We start from the raw sequence: 16,420 nt of genomic DNA, 5'->3' as shown, positions 1-16,420 counted from the left end.
TAAACGTCGGTGAAAAAGACGTTGCAGCACAGCTGTGCAGCGTGTGATCTGGACACAAGCGATGGAGGCACAACTTGTAGAACTTTGGAAAGCTCATCCGAGCCTTTTCCATGTGGCATCACAAATTATCACGACCACAACAACTGTGAAAATAGTTGGATTTACATGCTGCTCAATCACAGCTGCCTGATCAATGTTTTTCATTAGCAATTTAGCAAAGTTGATGGTGGTGGTGTGTCTGTGTGAGTGAAAGACAGAGAGAGCGAGCGACAGAATTTCTGTTATAACCTTCATTTTATGGACGCACAGTGTGCCGTCCGAGACTTGCACCGCAGTGTCGGCGTTTGTTTCCCTGTTGGCCATGCTTGTTGTTGTGGTCATCGGTTGTCTTCCGGTATTTTCTCCGTAAGCGACCTTTCCTCAACCAATGAGATGAGCGGTAATCTGACTTGTCATACTCGAATTGTCATAAGTGTGCTGTCAGCTCATTGGTCACAAAGCAGGAGAGGGGCTGGGAATTATGTTTTCAAACAAAGTGTTAATTCCATAAACATTTATAGACTACTTTTGATTCTCACTGTATTACGGGACAAAGTGCGTCCCTTATTAGCTCAATACGGGACGTGTACTTTTGTTTCGAAATACGGGACGATTCCGTTTTTTAAGGGACGGTTGGCAACCCTAGTTCATGCGCACATAAGACCACTGAGATGGTGATCAACCTTACAAGGAAAAAAAGAGCTGGGTCAGCACTAGGGATGGGTATCGTTTAGGTTTTATCTGATACCAGTACCAAACCGGTACTTTTGAAACGGTGCCGGTGCTTAAACGGTGCTCGAACCGGTGCTTAAAGAATGGAGAACACAAAATTGGTCCAAAAACCTCTCATGTTCAGCTGTTTTTTTGTAAAAAGATAACAATGTTAGCCTTTTCTGCAGCTATGGGGCATATATGGCATCACTCTTGGCTGGAAGCAGTGCTTAAACAATGGAAAAAACACAAACTTTGTCCAAAAACCTCTCATGTTCAGCCGTTTCCCTCTTTTTCTTTGGTCATTTTAGCCTTTTTGTCCAGGGTGAAGGGAGTATCTGCCATCAAACAAGAGGACAGCCGCATGTAACTACGACGGTGTTTGCTAGTTCACCTTACATGCATTAATGTAATCACGTGTTTAGCCTACTCAACGTAAATTATACACGAACAACATTAAGCTACTCACGCAGAGAAGAACGGCTGCTGCTGCATCATCATCCTCATCATGTCTGCTACACTGGCAGGGCTAGGGGCCAGGACTCTCCTCTTCGGGTTTTTGGGGATGTTGCTAACTCCGGGTCATAACAGGCACCACACCCGCAGTAGATGCGCTCGGTGTGAGGTCTCGCAGCAAGCTATCAAATACGGTGCATTTCTCGGCTTTTAACAAAATGCTATACGTCGCCAGGTGTTTCATCGGATTTGAGGTGTTGCCTCCTTTGACAGTATCACAGTATCAGCTTAAAGCACTTGTTGCTGCTGAGTTTGCATCTTTTGCTGTGAAGTACAGCCAGACTTTGACCGCTTCACCTTGGGCATTTTTAATCTGTAGCTCTGCTCTAAAAGAACGTGCCTGTACCTGGACCTGCCTACTATCCTCGGAAAGGTAAAATGATTGGCTAGAATCCAAAGTGTATCACAGCTCAGGAAAAAAAAGCACCGAAATAAAGCACCGAAATGTGCGCTGCTTTTCTGGTTACTACTGTTTATGTCAGAACCCGGTACCCATCCCTAGTCAGGACCCATTACAATGTTCCGGTCTTTCTGAGTTGACTTAGACGGTCTTCTTGTTTTGCATTTGCTTGAAAAACACTACCTGCATGTAGTTTGTTTGGTCCTTGTGTACAGTTTGTGTTTGTGTTGGGAGCTGGATGTTTCTTGGTGTTGGTGATTAGTGGATTTGATTTTCAATGACATCTTTTGTAGAAAATCCTACCCCATCTCAGGCTTCATTATGAAGTCATGTTACAATGTTTTCAGATGTTGCCAATAAAAAGCATGTAATGCATGAAAAAGCACTTGAGTAAATCAGTTTTTTCTTATTGCTGCTAGCAGTGAAAGTGAAGAACAAACACAGCAAAAAAAGACGTTAGTTTCAATGTATTTTATTCTTTACTGTAGAAACACTGTACATAAATTACTTTCTCTGAGACTAATATTGATGTACGTATAAGTGGAATTCATCAACCTCCAAAATAAAGAAAAAGATAAACCATAAAACATTGTCAACTTGTCATAACTGTCGTTGAAAAAAAGATCGGTAGCATATGAGGTTAACTCTCTGTGGAAAGTTCCTGCTCTTTCCTTCCAAATGACTAAAGTTACTTTTCAACCTTATAAACACACATACGCACAATGGAAACTCTAAAGGAGTACAGAGACCCACAATCAATGAGTAAACATCCACATTGATCTTTGATCTATTACTGTTACTCGTTAATGTCACTGATGGCAATGCACTGTCCCTTTAAAGATAAACAAGCAAAAATAAAGGGAGAAGCAACGATTTGTTACTACTCACAGCAATCCTGTCCCCCACCCCTCCCACCCAAAGCCATGATAACATGTTTCTATTGCAAGCAATACTACTACCTGTGACTGAGAAAAGCACAAGTCTATTTGTTATGAGGCCGAGTCACATTTTGTAAAAGTGAATAACACCTGGGCAGCCAGGGTACCGGGGGTTTATAGGACCAATGTACATCCACGCAAACACAACGGTGGCCCTACAGTCGCCCTGGTTCTTCACATACGTCAGTTTGACTGTGGTCTCTCTAAATTTGTAGAACTTGTTAGAGCACAGAATGGGAAGAAGTGGCTTTTAAGTAAAAACACAAATCAAAGTTTGTCTTTGTTCAGGTCATATAATGGTCCATTCCAGTGGTGACGGTGCAGTAAAAGTAGTAATAGTGGTATAAGTAATACTATGTAAAAATGTTTTTGTTAATTTTCATATACCCTTTTTGTCTGAAGCAACAGCAAGTTTATATAAAGAAAAAAACTCAAAGAGAAAATCAGTTAATTTTTTCAGCTTTCATACAAAGTTGAATTTTTGTGCCTGTCCTTCTTAGAGAGTCCACGACGGTGGTTCCACTCAGTTGCTTCAGTCACGGACACGACAGAGCCTACAGACGTGGCTCCCAACAGAGATACGACACCTGCAACATCTCTTAGGGATGCACAGATGGCGATTACACTGACAGTTACCAGCTGTTGAAACGCTTGCAAGCTCATGTAACTGTAAAGTCCTCAGTCGGCCGCTTGAACGAGTCTCTACATCCCACTGTTTGATAGCTAGCTAGCACACAAATATAGCAGTCGGGTTATAGCCCCCACCTTTCACGAAAGGCGGCGGGGATGGGGGGTCATGCGTGCAAGCTGTTCGAAGGCAGACGACCGGGTGAAAAAAAGAGAAAGCGAGATAGAGAAAAAGAACATGACCGAAAAAAGGAACCTTTATCCGGGTTTGCAGACCATCAAACTGCAGCCGTGTTTCGGGTCAGCTGCACTGAAGTGGTTGTTACATCATCAGTCTAGAAATCCCATTTTAACATTTTGATCCCAAAAAAAGGGATCGCGGGATCTCTTCAGTGGCTTGGTTTCAGTCTGTGACATCCATGTTTGAAAAGCTTTTGTTAGTCTCTGACAGTCAGTGGGCGGGATCATTGGATTCTGTTAATGCCGTGTTACCTCCTCCCTATCTCACTCTGCCGTAGGAACTGGATGTTGTTAGCGCTGTCGGCTAGCTCGGGGTACTGCTCTATAGACAGTACGTAGTATCCATCATAACCCAAAACCTTCCCGCTGCTTAGCAGCTGCCTCTTTTCTCCCTCCGTCCATAGCCGTACTCCTTCTTCCCCGTCTCTCACTCGCTGTTGTTCGCGCGCCCAGGCACTCGACAGCGCCCTCTGCCTTGCTTGTTCCAGGATTCGCGCTTTCTCCTCATCCAGCGTCGTCCCGTAACGCACGTGAAGTGTCAGGGCGCCGTACTGGAGCTCCACATCAGCAAAACGCCGCGTTCTCCCGTTCATGACTGTTGTGGACTGGGATACTGTGACGTTTACTCCATTTTCTAGTGACTTCCTCCCCGAGGTGAGCCGCAGTGCGCTGAGGTCATTCTCAGGCAGGCTGGTCTTGATGAAGTAGTGCGTGTCTCTTCCCTCCACTGTGAAATGCAAGCCCTCAAGGTAAAAGGCATTATTTAGGACAGCAGCCACCTTGATGCAGTCCTCGTTGGCGATGTTTAGAGCACTGGTCACAACGCGACCTTGGATCACGGCGAGCATCACTCCCTTTCCTATCAGAGACTTGACAGTGGCAAACCACAGCCAAGGCTTGTTGTGGTCTGAATGTCGCCGACTGAGCTGAATTTCTGGCATGCGCTCAAACGACAGAAAGGCCTGAGACTGACGGGTCACTTCCTGCTGGACGCCTGAGATAGACTGTGGAGAAAAAGCAGAAAAGGTGTCTGAAAATGTGACTCACAATCATTGTCGGCTGCATCTAGGTGTGTGGACTCAATCGATCATTGCTGCTCCAAGTCATACAAATTCTGTTCAATTCAATTTGATTTATGTAGCGTGAAATCACAACAACGCTTTATATGATCAAGTAAAAACCCGACAATAATGAAGAGAAATAGAGAGAAGTCGTGTTTCGGGTCATAGAGAGAAAAGCCCAATAATAGAGAGCAAACACTTGGTGATGGTGGGAAGGAAAAACTCCCTTTTTACAGGAAGAAAGCTCCGGCTGAAGCAGGCTCAGGGAGGAAGACAGCACGAAGTCTCTCCTGCTTCTTTATCTTTTTCTCTCTTTCAGTTTCTCTCTTGAAACGGCCACTTCTATTTCTGTCGTTGCCTTCATTAATCGCTGAGTTAACGTCAGTGTCTCTACGTCAGTGTCTCTACGTCAGCGCCTCTACGTCAGCGCCTTTTCCTCACTGTGTGATTACTGATGACCCGACAACACGTGCACAGACATCCTCCTTTACTGATTTCCTTTCCTTTAAATGGGAGGATGTCTCACTAATAACTTCCTATTAATTTATTCCTCGTTTCTTCTCGTTCTGTTATTTTCTGTTCCTTGTCAACGTTATGTTTGCATGACTATATATAAATGAGTAACTATTAAGGTGTAGAATGTCTCGTATGTGGCCATCAGCAACAGTGACAAGAGTACCGAACAAACCACCCCAGATGTGTTTGATGCAGTTACATCATTTATTCCATTTACAAATATCATCCAGTGACTGGACTGACTGGATTAGCCACCGACTCGCTGCTCCCTGATGGCACGATTCTAAACCCGCTGTCAGTGCTGGCCACTTAGCTACAATACGAGCTCCAGATCAAGCCCTGAGGAGCTGGATTATGCTTGTTAGAGTTTCTTTCTTGTGCTGAAAAGTCAAAGAAAGATGATTCAGACATGTTTAAGAAGTACGTCCAGGCCAGGTTACATCACTGGAGACTTTTGAGAAAACATGAGGACCTACTGGTGACATGTACGACTGATGACGCCCATTCGATTTATTCAATTTAATTAATTTTTTTCTAACACTGCTTGGTAAGATCAAGGCAATAAAACTACTTCATGGTTTGTATTACAAGCAAAAATGAATTTTGCACAAATGTAACCACTGTTTGTTTGACACTTGTTTCACTGTCACTGGGCTGCAACCAGAGAAAACGCCCGCTGTGACGGATCGGGTGTGGTGTTCCTCCATAGTTCATCTGAGTATACATACAGGCAGGTCATCCCACAGCTGGCTCTTTTTCATCTCCAGTGATGGCTGTATCAGGTCAAATTTCGGAATAGGGAATCCTGGGATTGCATTATGGAGATGAAAGCCAAATGTGACCAACCAGATGTTGATATCTGCAGAGAAAGAGAAGAGTGGAAATAGTGATATTTATAAAAGAAACTGAGAAACAACAATGCAAAGCAATCATACTGTATCAGAGGGACTGGGACTAGTTTTATGCCTTCATATAAACTGACAAACCTCTGTTGGTGTTTAAAACACATTGATTCAATTCGATTTTACTCATATAGTGCCTCAAGGTAGGGGTGGGCAGTATAAACGGTATACGGTAGAAACAATATGAATTTGGCTTTTTGCTATAGCGCTCTACCACGAGCACATGTTGATGGTGTCATGCAAGCAAGGAGCTTATAAAGAAGAGCGGTGTGACGCTGGTCATATGGACCTGGTTTGGGTTAAGCAGTCGGATGTTGAGCAGAAAAATATCATCTGACAGTAATGGTGAAGAGACGGAATACAAGTAATTTGTTTCCTCACTTCAAAAACAAAGCCCGTGTTGGAATATGAGCAAAGCCAAAAACTGCACCTTCCACAAACAGTCAGTCCAGTGGAAAGAAAAACTGTGGCCCTACACAGCAGACATTTTACTTTATTACTGTATTCAAAAATGTTGGCGCATTTATCTTCATTTTTATTTGTTATTTAAGAATTTTCTGTTACATTGTTTGGAAAAAGATCTGAAATTATTTGAAAAGTTTTATAATTTAAAATGTAAAAAAAGTTTTGCACAATAAATGTTCTTAAAATAGCATTTTTATACTGTTCAGTCATTTTGACACACACACACACACACACACACACACACACACACACACACACACACACACACACACACACATCTATATCTATCTATCTATCTATATATACAGAAGAATATATCGCAATATATACTGTTACTGCACATGCTTCAAATTACACCGCAGTATGGATTTTAGGCCATGTCGCCCAGCCCTACCTCAAGGCATTTAATATCATAAGGTGGGGACCCTACAATAATCCAGAGGAAACAATCAGGTGACCCCTATGAGCGATCACTTTGGTGACTGTGAGAAGGAAAAACTATCTTTGCACAGGAAGAAACCTCTGACACACTCATGGTTGGGCAGCCATCTGCCCAGACCGACGGGGGAGAGGGGAGGGAGACGAGACAAAAGACATGCTGTGATTAATGCAGAGAGGTGTATGAACACATGGTGAATGAACACACGGTGTATGAACACATGGTGAATGAACACATGGTGAATGAACACATGGTGTATGAACACATGGTGAATGAACACACGGTGTATGAACACATGGTGAATGAACACACGGTGTATGAACACATGGTGAATGAACACACGGTGTATGAACACATGGTGAATGAACACATGGTGAATGAACACATGGTGTATGAACACATGGTGAATGAACACATGGTGAATGAACACATGGTGTATGAACACATGGTGAAATAGGGTGGATTAAGAAAAAACGTCTAGTCTACTGCAGCATAACTAAGCGAGGATTCAGGGTCACCTGGTCCAGCTGCTTCCACAGAGGAGGAGAAACTATTCTACTTTTACAGATCTCAGGAACGTCTGCTTCTGTGTCTGAACTTGATTTCGTATTGCTATTACATCATTTAACTTTCTTCATTTAACTGAGAAGTGCTTTATAAATAAACTTGACTTGTTTATTTCTCTGATGAAACAGAATGAAAATGATTTCTCGAGTAGAGCAGCAGGAATTATTCCACGAGTTATGTGACCTTAAAGCAACAGGTAATACACACATGGACTGAAAACATGTAAACAAGTCCAAATCGCTCCTTTACCTGTGACATATTCTTTGACCTGGTGGATCTTGCTGATGGGGTTGTTACCTTGGAACATGTACAGGTTAAAGGGCTGAGGGTCCTTACCAACACGTGTCCATGTGCTGATGTCAGGAGTGGTCCACCTTAAAACACAGACATGCTCTGCTCATGCTTGACACCATTACAGTCACCTGTTACACTTGTGCTGGTCGAGTGTCAGACTGCCTACCTTCCCGCAGGAATGTCATAATCTCTGTCTCCAAAATGAAGCAACCGCGTCAAAGGATCATACAGACCTCCGTGGAAACCAATTACCAACACGAAGTCTGGGTTGGAATCAAAGTAAACTTCACCATACGCTGTGTATTGCACCTACACAGACACACAAAGATCTATTAATTGCATCGGATATGGAGAAACACAGCAGTTCTGATGAATAAAGTCACATGCTGAAGCCTTTTGTTCCGGCAGGACCAACATGCATACCTGTTTAAGCAGGAGCCCATTGTTACTGAACACAGCCAGTGGAGTCCCAGTGTTATCACATGCAATATAAAACTCTTCTCCGCTGCTGATCTCCATGGCAAAAACATGGCCCTGTGCAAAAATAACCAACATTGGATTCAACAATAACAAACCTGCTATCATGCTGCGATATGCAGTTATAATCCATTGCTATGGGGTGCACACACACCGTGTTTTCACATCTTTGTGGAGATCACGCCGCTAACCCCAGCCATGACAAATGAATGCCTAAACCTAACTATGACCGAATTGTTACCCTGACACTAAAACCACATTTTGAGTCTGTTGGTCCCCACAAAGATATGTAGACACGGTCAGCTGCATTGTTACAGATGCCTCAACTAGTGCACCATTAGCTTTAGCAGAATAATTAAATAAATTACAGGGAGAAACTGCTCTCTCCGTCTTGTCACTTTTTTCCATATGCTCACTGGAGAGAAACCTGCTGTAACCAGACTGTCGTGCATCAAAAGTACAGCACTGAGTGTCTCGCCTGCTTCTAACACGACAGCAGAGAGGTTTTTTAACCAGCCTTCTAACTTTAGCAAAAGCACTGCTGCGAGCTAAATGACTCTTTCAGTGTGGTACCTGCAGATCGTAGTAAAAGGACGTGATCTCTGAGCTGGAGTGGTTGTAGACGTGGGTTATCCTGGTGGGATAGTTCAGGTCCGCATAGAAGAACTGCAAGTGCTGGCCCAGGCTGTTCCTAGATGCTACTCGCCGACCCAAGCCGTCATAACGGTACTGGATGGTCCAGCTGGCTGCTTTGCTGTAGACACGAACTAGTAGGCCTGTTGTAAAAAAAATACTGATGCTGTTGTCTTTTATAAGGAAAAAGTGCACATGTTCAGTGCATGTATGACTCTCTTTAGGGTTAGTTTTCTGTTTTCCACATAAGCCTTTAGAGCAGCGGTCCCCAACCCCCGGGCCTCGGACCGGTACTGGTCCGTGAGTCGTTTGGTACCGGGCCGCGAGAGTTGAGGCTCAGGTGTGAAATGTGTGGTTTTCAGGGTTTTATTGGTTTTCAGCGTTATTTTGTTATCGTTTTTATCGTTTACTCGGTTTTCCTGGGTCTTTTCACGTGTGTTATGAATAAATTTTCTTTTTTTCGGTACCGGTACTGGTTTTATTTTGTTGTATTTATCCGCGACACCTTAAAGGCCGGTCTGTGGAAATATTGTCGGGCATAAACCGGTCCGTGGCGCAAAAAAGGGTGGAGACCGCTGCTTTCGAGTGAACTTTGACTGCTCAGGATGTGATCAGGTGCTCTATGGCACAATTTGTAAACTTCTGTCTTGAATATAACATTTTCCTACACGTCTGATTTGGGTAATCATTTAAACTGTTCAAGCACAGTCAACGTCAAGAGGACGAACACTACTGTGCCACTTTGCGTTGCGTCTGTTGGTCAAACTGTGCAAACCTTTGGAGTTGTATTCAAATATCTCAGCTCCTCTCTGTCTGAGGAAGCCGTCCTCATCCAGCCTATACTGAACATCTCCCAGCCGAGTGATTCTGTCCCGCAGGTCGTAGCGCAGAGGGGTCAAACGCCCGCTGTTCCCAGGGTTCAGCAGATGCAGATTCCCGTTCAGATCGTAATTATATCTGAAAGGACAGAAAGTAGAATCGTTAATTATTATTTGGCATCAGTGTTTTCTTTCTTTCTTGAATGCTGTGATCCTACCTCCACATCATCTTCTCATTGAGGGAGACGGTCTGCAGCTGTCCATCGACGTCATACTCATAACCATATTTGGTCGTGTTAGCAAACGGCCCGATCTTGATTTCACGCTTTGTCACTCGGCCCATGTTGTCATACTGAATGGTGATCCAGTACATCAGTGACCTGAAAATCTCATACTGGATCTCCTTGATGCGGCCGTGCTGGTCAAAGTGTTTTGTGTAGGTCATTACTGCTGTGGAGATAATCTGGGAATGATGGGCAGACAGAAGATCTACTGTTACACTTCAGCAGTGACCCAAAGCCCTGCTGATCAAAAAACTGCACCTGACATCTGGACAGCCCCACCCTGCCTCAGGTGGGGTTTTGTTTCATTGCTTTGAAGACACAAACACAACCTCCAGCTGTGGGTGGAGAAAATGTCATTTGATGAGGGAAGAACACCTGCTGCATCTGACACACATAAATCATACCTGTGACTAACACTGTGTCCAGAAGCATAACAGTGGTTAAACGTAACTGAGGACTGTGGGTGCTCAAACTCTCAGGATCTGAAAGGATGTTAGCTCGCTCTTTAAATATTAGCTCGTCTGCTGCCAGTTTAACTTCAAGGCTTCGAGAAACATCCACAAATAGCTGCAACACTGAGAGGTCACAATAAACAAGCTGATATGGAGAATTAAGATATCTGAAATATATCCTTATCAGCACAGCGAGACCTGAAATGTCCAGCTACCTCAGCCTAATTAACCCTATAAACCTGTGCTATAAACTCTCAACCACGAAATGAAGATCCACAAAAACTCAGTGTTTCAAAATGTTTTCGTGATCTCTGCTGCCATGAGACACTGCCTCAGCCCCATTTACCAATCACTGATTAATGCACTTATCCCACTTGTTTTCTTCCTCTTGGAGACGTCCAAAGTTTTGTCCCATCAGTGGAAATATTTTAGGTGTCAGTGCCCCTGAAAGGATCTAACTGATGTGTCGTGCAGCGGGGGTGATAACATGATTTGGGTGTCCCTTCGGTCTCTTCCAGGAATCATCGTATGGTTTGATGTGAATGAAAATGATGTTACTCGTATGATATGGCCTTGCCAGTCACTAGATTTAGGAATGGTGCTCTCCACCACCATCAAAAGACCAACAAGGGAATATCTTTTGGAAGAACAGAGTTTAAAAGATTACTAAAATGTTACCATATTACTAGAATCTGAGGTGCTTATTTTAAACAGTATCGAAGATCCGTTATTACCTGATTGATATCGTAATAAATGACTCCAAACTTCCCAAACTGTTCCACTTTCCCAGATATGTCGTCAAACTGATAGAGATCGATGGGCAGCGGCGTCTCGTTGATTACAGCCTGCATGCTGGTGACCCTGAAACTGTTGTCATAGGTGTAGTCAAAGCGCGCGTTCACCATCCCGTCCTCGCTGAAGCGGAATATTTGCCGGTCAACCAGTGGGCCAATTTGGCGGTACCGGATGGAGCAGATGAAGCCTTCGCTCTGCAGGTTGACAGTCTTAAGCACACCAGCAGTCTCGTCATATGTGAAGCTGACCCTGGTCGAGTCATAAAGGATTTCTGCCAGCTTGTTCTGACGAGACAAATATAAACAAGTGTTACAGTGACGACACAAGCAGGATGTCTGCTGTGCATATCACACTTCATCACCAGCCTACAGCTCATCCAACTGTTTCTTTATGGTTCCACTATGGGTAACTTTCAATGACCAAAAGCAACTGTGAAGTTTGAAGCGGGAAAGATGTTGCAACAACACTGCTGCATGCTGCATGTACAGGACAACTGTACCTTAAACATACACAGACATTTCCTTCCTCATCGGTAACCTTTGACCTTTGTTGAAGAATCAGCTGCATAAAGACATGAATAACCTACCTGTCTGCGGTATTTGTACAGTATACGCCGGCCAGTGCCTAGATGAGCCACCCTCAGGAGCTAAGAAAGAGAAAGCAGTGAATGATTAGCTTTGCTGCTGTTGAGTGAAGTTGATCACATCCAGTGTGTCTCTTACTTGCTAAAAACAAAACACACCTGTCCATCTTCAGAGTAATCCACAGTAACAGACGCGTTGCTTTCTGGTGGGGTGTAGATGTTCCTGTAATATCCTATGGATCGGATGGTCTGCATGGTGTGTCGGGCCACGCTGGGCATGGTGACTGCTGACAGGCGGTCCACGGAGTCATAGTCAAAGATGTACTGGTGCTGGCTGTGCAGCAGCAGCACCATGCACTGATGCAGAGACAGGAGGAAGACAATTAGAAGCAGAACACACTGACTGGTCGCGTGGCGGCCTGTAGTGAGAGGCCACAGACGTTATGATTGGATGTCTGAATTACAGTTTCTTATACAGAAAACAAAAGTGGTGCAAATGTTGTAAATGTAGCCTAGATTCACATCAGTCCACACTGCAGATACATGAAGATTCATTCAAGTACAACCGGCACTGCATCGTTTAATCAGATGTTATCAGATAAAGATCCTGATATTGTTGCACCACCTGCTGGAGCTGCACCTACCGAGGTCATGCAAAGCTCCCCTGCATGTGTGTTAGACAGTTTGACATGAATACCAAAGTGGCTTTTCACAGCGCTCAGGGAACACTGACACCACATATGCTGCTCAGATACACCTGATTTGGTCATGAGTGTGTTTTATAGGATACATTTCCACGACCAGAAGAGACACACACATCAAAATAAAGAATGTTGCGCTTCAGTAATGAAATGTGCAATAAAATATGCTTTAATAAATTCATTTACTATTCTTTTATTTATTTAGACATTAGTAAATAATCTATTAATTAATAATGTAAAATGTATCAATGCAAGGTGATGTTGCAATGTAGCAATCAGAGTCTGAAGGCCCAGACAATTCCCAACAGATTGATTTTCCCACGTGGATCATTATGGCTTTGCTATACTGGTCAGCTTAATTGTCACAGTTTATTTGATCTTTATTATTTTTTGGTACTTTTAAGTTATTACAATCAGAACAGACACTGTGGGACGGGAAAGATGAAGAGAAGTTAGGAAGTTGAGTTAACAGAAGGAGAGGGAAAACAGTAGAGAGGGATGGAGAGAGAAAAGACACTGAATCTGTTTGATCACCTGCTGAAACAAAACAGGCAAAAAGAAAAAACATAGCAGGGAAACCATGGCAACAACCCAGAAAAGCATCAGTAACAGTAAATAATAAATACTGAATGTTACTGAGCAGCAGGACTGATAATGCAGGATATGTTTGGAGGCAGCAGCCTGTGTGAGTCTGTGAGTACCTGTGTGTGTTTGTATTCAACAACCATAAAAAAAAGATTTTCTAAATCATTTAAATTTAAATGTAAAAAAGAAAAATAAATAAATGAAAAGATGTTTTTCTGACATTTAAAATTCCACTCCTCATTTTTGAAATCCACTGAATTTTCCTTTCCTGTTAGCTCACAGATTAGCTTTTAAATGACCAAATAAGATGTTGTTGTTGTTTTGTTTTTTACCGTGCTCCTTTGTCTCAAAGCTTAGCCTAACCAGTTATCAGGTTTAGGGGCGATCACGTTTTCATACAGAGTAAAGGACGTTTGGATTTTTCCCCCTTAACCATAAACACCTTCATTTAGGACTGTATTTTGTGTTTACTTGTGTCGTATTTGTATAATATTTAAATTTGTCTGATGATCTAAAGCATTTAAGTGTGACAAACATACAAAAAAATAGGAAATCAGGAAGGTGCAGAGGCTTATTTGAAGAGTCTCAGTCAGGTTTCAGAGCTCATCACAGCACAGAAACAGCTTTAGTGAAGGTTACAAATGATCTTCTTATGGCCTCTGACAGTGGACTCATCGAATATCTACTGTCAGTTAATATTTGTAAATCTGAAAAGCCAAGAAGTTTTGTTATGCATATATATATATCCTACAGTATATAGCTTTTCATTCTATAAAAAAAGGGGAAGCCTAGCTTCTTCCTGGGCCACAACAAGTTTCATAGCTTGAACGTGCTGCTCTGCTGGGTCCTGCCTGCTTGTATTCTGCATATTCTCCTAAATGGGTTTCAGCTGGACACTGTAGCTTTCACCTACAGACAGGCATGTTAGACTAACTGCCAATTTTAAACTGATTATAGATGTGACTATGAGAGCAGAGGCCTCAAAATGTGACATCTTGGATATGCAAATGGAAAACTGTACAATAAAATATGTGAATGTATAGAAAAAAAATGAACTTGTAGTTTCAATCGGTAGAAAAGGAAGGAGCATTGTGTATGAGGACAGTACGAGAACAAAGGAAAGGATGTAGTGGGTACTTTAAATGTAGGGACACGAGGAAGGTAGATATGTTATGTGTGCAGGAGGAGAAGTGGAAGGAAGCAAGGCCATGGCCACTGAAGGTGGATACAAACTCTATCTTGGTGTTGATAGGAAGAGAAATGGAGTAGGGGTGACCTTGAGTATGTGTACTGTGGAGCTGCAGAGTATAAAGTCGGTGATGCATGTACCTGACAAACAGGATGTCAGGTGAGAAAGAGAAAGTTGGATCAAATGGTGCAGAGCGTGTGCGTGTTGATGTGTGGGGATTACATGGTGTAAGTTGGAGAAGCAACAATGTTGCATACAGTTTCGGGAGGAGCTGATATTGTCACAGCCGGGGCAGCAGTCGTGTGGTGGAAACAATGAGGCAGTGGAGATGCGAGTGGAGATTTATGTACAGTGAAAATAACAAAGGTGAGGGAAGAACTGAACATAAAACTGGGAAAACTAACAAACTGAAACACAAGGACAGCAGGAGATGTACAAAGGCTGTGCAGAGAGACGCAGAGGAACACAGGCAGACACACACTATAAATACACAGAGGGACACTGGGAAATCACACACAGTGGGAGACACAGCTGGACCTGATGAGCCTGACGAGACGGGGGACCAACAGAGGGAGCACCAACCCAGAAACCCAGCATCCAAAACCCCAAAACACAAACCATCCCAAACAGTCCACAAATAGTAGTGATAATAATAATAATAACAATAAATACACCAAACACAAAATCACTGAGTCCACGGACTCAGGACCATGACAGATATAATCTCAGAGATAAGCTCCAGGAAAGCTGATGAGCCATACCAGAGAAAGAGTCGCTAGACTAAAGGGAGAGGTGATGATCAGCAAGCAGCAAAGAAGGAACACTATAGGTGAAAGGTTTCTACTGAGGGTGTTGGTGGAGAGTAAGGAGGAGATCAGAATGAGGTGTACTACTGACAGCATGCCAAAAAACAAACTATGATGTTCGTCGAGTGTGGCAGAGAGCTGTGTGTCCTGCTCCACCCTGGAGGACATGAAAGAGGAATGTGAGGCAGTGGTGAGGTGTGCAGTAGAGGTGACAGGTGGGTTTTAAACATCAGCTCTGAGCCTCGTCTTGTTTGCAGTGGTGATGGTGGACAAATGAGGTCTCCGTGGACTATGACCTTCACAGATGACACTTTAATTCTGTCGTAAGAGCAGGGAGCAGGTGGAGGTATGAACAATGAAAATCAATAGAATCAAGAAAGAATATGTGTGTGAATGACAGGAAGGTAGCTGGAGAAGTGAACACGCAAGCAATGGAAGCATTGAAGGTAGATGAGTTTAAAACCTGGAGTCAATGATCCAAAGCAATGGACAGTGCAGAAGAGAGGTGAAGAAGAAAGCGTTTGCAGGGTGGAGATATATTCAGTAGATGAGAGTGAGAGCTGCTATGGTGTATGGTGAGGAGATGGTGAGACTAACACAAAGACAGGAGGAAAAGCTGGAGGTGGCAGAGTTTTGTTGTAAGTGATGGACAATTTTAGAAATGAGTATCCCCACAGCCACCTCAGTCAGCTTGGAGATAAAGTGAGGAAGGCAAGACTGAGATGCTTTGGCAGTGGTTTGGGGGGAATAATGGACACAATGGACTAAAGATGTATACAGCTGCCAGCTGGAGGTACAGAGGAAGACCGCATCGATGGATGCAGTGAAAGAGGACATGTAGAAGGTTGGTGCAATAGGGATGAATGCTGTCATCCCACACAAACTCACTCACAAGCTGGCAACACTCGACCTGCACCCCACCCTCTGTGACTGGCTACAGGACCTTTTGACTGCCAGGCCCCAAACCGTCGGGATCAGCAACAGGACTTCAGCCAGCATTATTACAAACACTGGCGTCCCACAGGGTTGCGTCCTCAGCCCCATCCTCTACACCCAGTACACCCACGACTGTGTCACCTCCAACAAAGACAACACCATACTGAAGTTCGCGGACGACACTCCAGCGATCGGTCGCATCACTGGAGGGGACGAGGCGGCTTATAGGAGAGAGGAGGCCGGTCTGGTGTCATGGTGTGAGGACAACAACCTCACCCTCAACACTGACAAGACAAAGGAGGTGAAAGTGGACACAAGGAAGAAGAAGAGGCCTCACCAGCCGCTGTCTATCCGGGGCCTTGAAGTGGAGAGGGTGAGCAGTAGGGGTGGGGAAAAAATCGATACTGTGTAGTATCGTGATATTTTGTTTGCTAATAATGTATCGA

The 16,420-nt window shown here is 43.6% G+C and overlaps 1 protein-coding gene across 4 annotated transcripts in view; it reads right to left on the bottom strand.

Annotated features, from left to right (window-relative positions):
* Positions 1-2,122: 2,122 nt before the first annotated feature.
* tenm3 (teneurin transmembrane protein 3) overlaps positions 2,123-16,420 on the bottom strand; it is a 183,226-nt gene continuing 168,928 nt past the window's right edge. For all 4 annotated transcript variants that reach the window (XM_080881555.1, XM_080881557.1, XM_080881556.1 and 1 more), the window contains 11 exons: positions 11,917-12,114; positions 11,761-11,820; positions 11,114-11,458; positions 9,862-10,106; positions 9,601-9,782; positions 8,766-8,968; positions 8,139-8,249; positions 7,882-8,024; positions 7,671-7,795; positions 5,777-5,907; positions 2,123-4,475 (listed from right to left, as the gene is read on the bottom strand). In XM_080881555.1, coding sequence (XP_080737681.1) covers positions 3,720-4,475; positions 5,777-5,907; positions 7,671-7,795; positions 7,882-8,024; positions 8,139-8,249; positions 8,766-8,968; positions 9,601-9,782; positions 9,862-10,106; positions 11,114-11,458; positions 11,761-11,820; positions 11,917-12,114 — 2,499 coding nt within the window. In that variant the 3' untranslated portion in view covers positions 2,123-3,719. The remainder of the gene's footprint in view (positions 4,476-5,776; positions 5,908-7,670; positions 7,796-7,881; positions 8,025-8,138; positions 8,250-8,765; positions 8,969-9,600; positions 9,783-9,861; positions 10,107-11,113; positions 11,459-11,760; positions 11,821-11,916; positions 12,115-16,420) is intronic.

Source organism: Rhamphochromis sp. 'chilingali', assembly GCF_963969265.1.
Source record: "Rhamphochromis sp. 'chilingali' genome assembly, chromosome: 4".
Classification (NCBI taxonomy): Eukaryota; Metazoa; Chordata; class Actinopteri; order Cichliformes; family Cichlidae; genus Rhamphochromis; species Rhamphochromis sp. 'chilingali'.
This window is presented reverse-complemented; position numbering and strand designations above follow the sequence as displayed.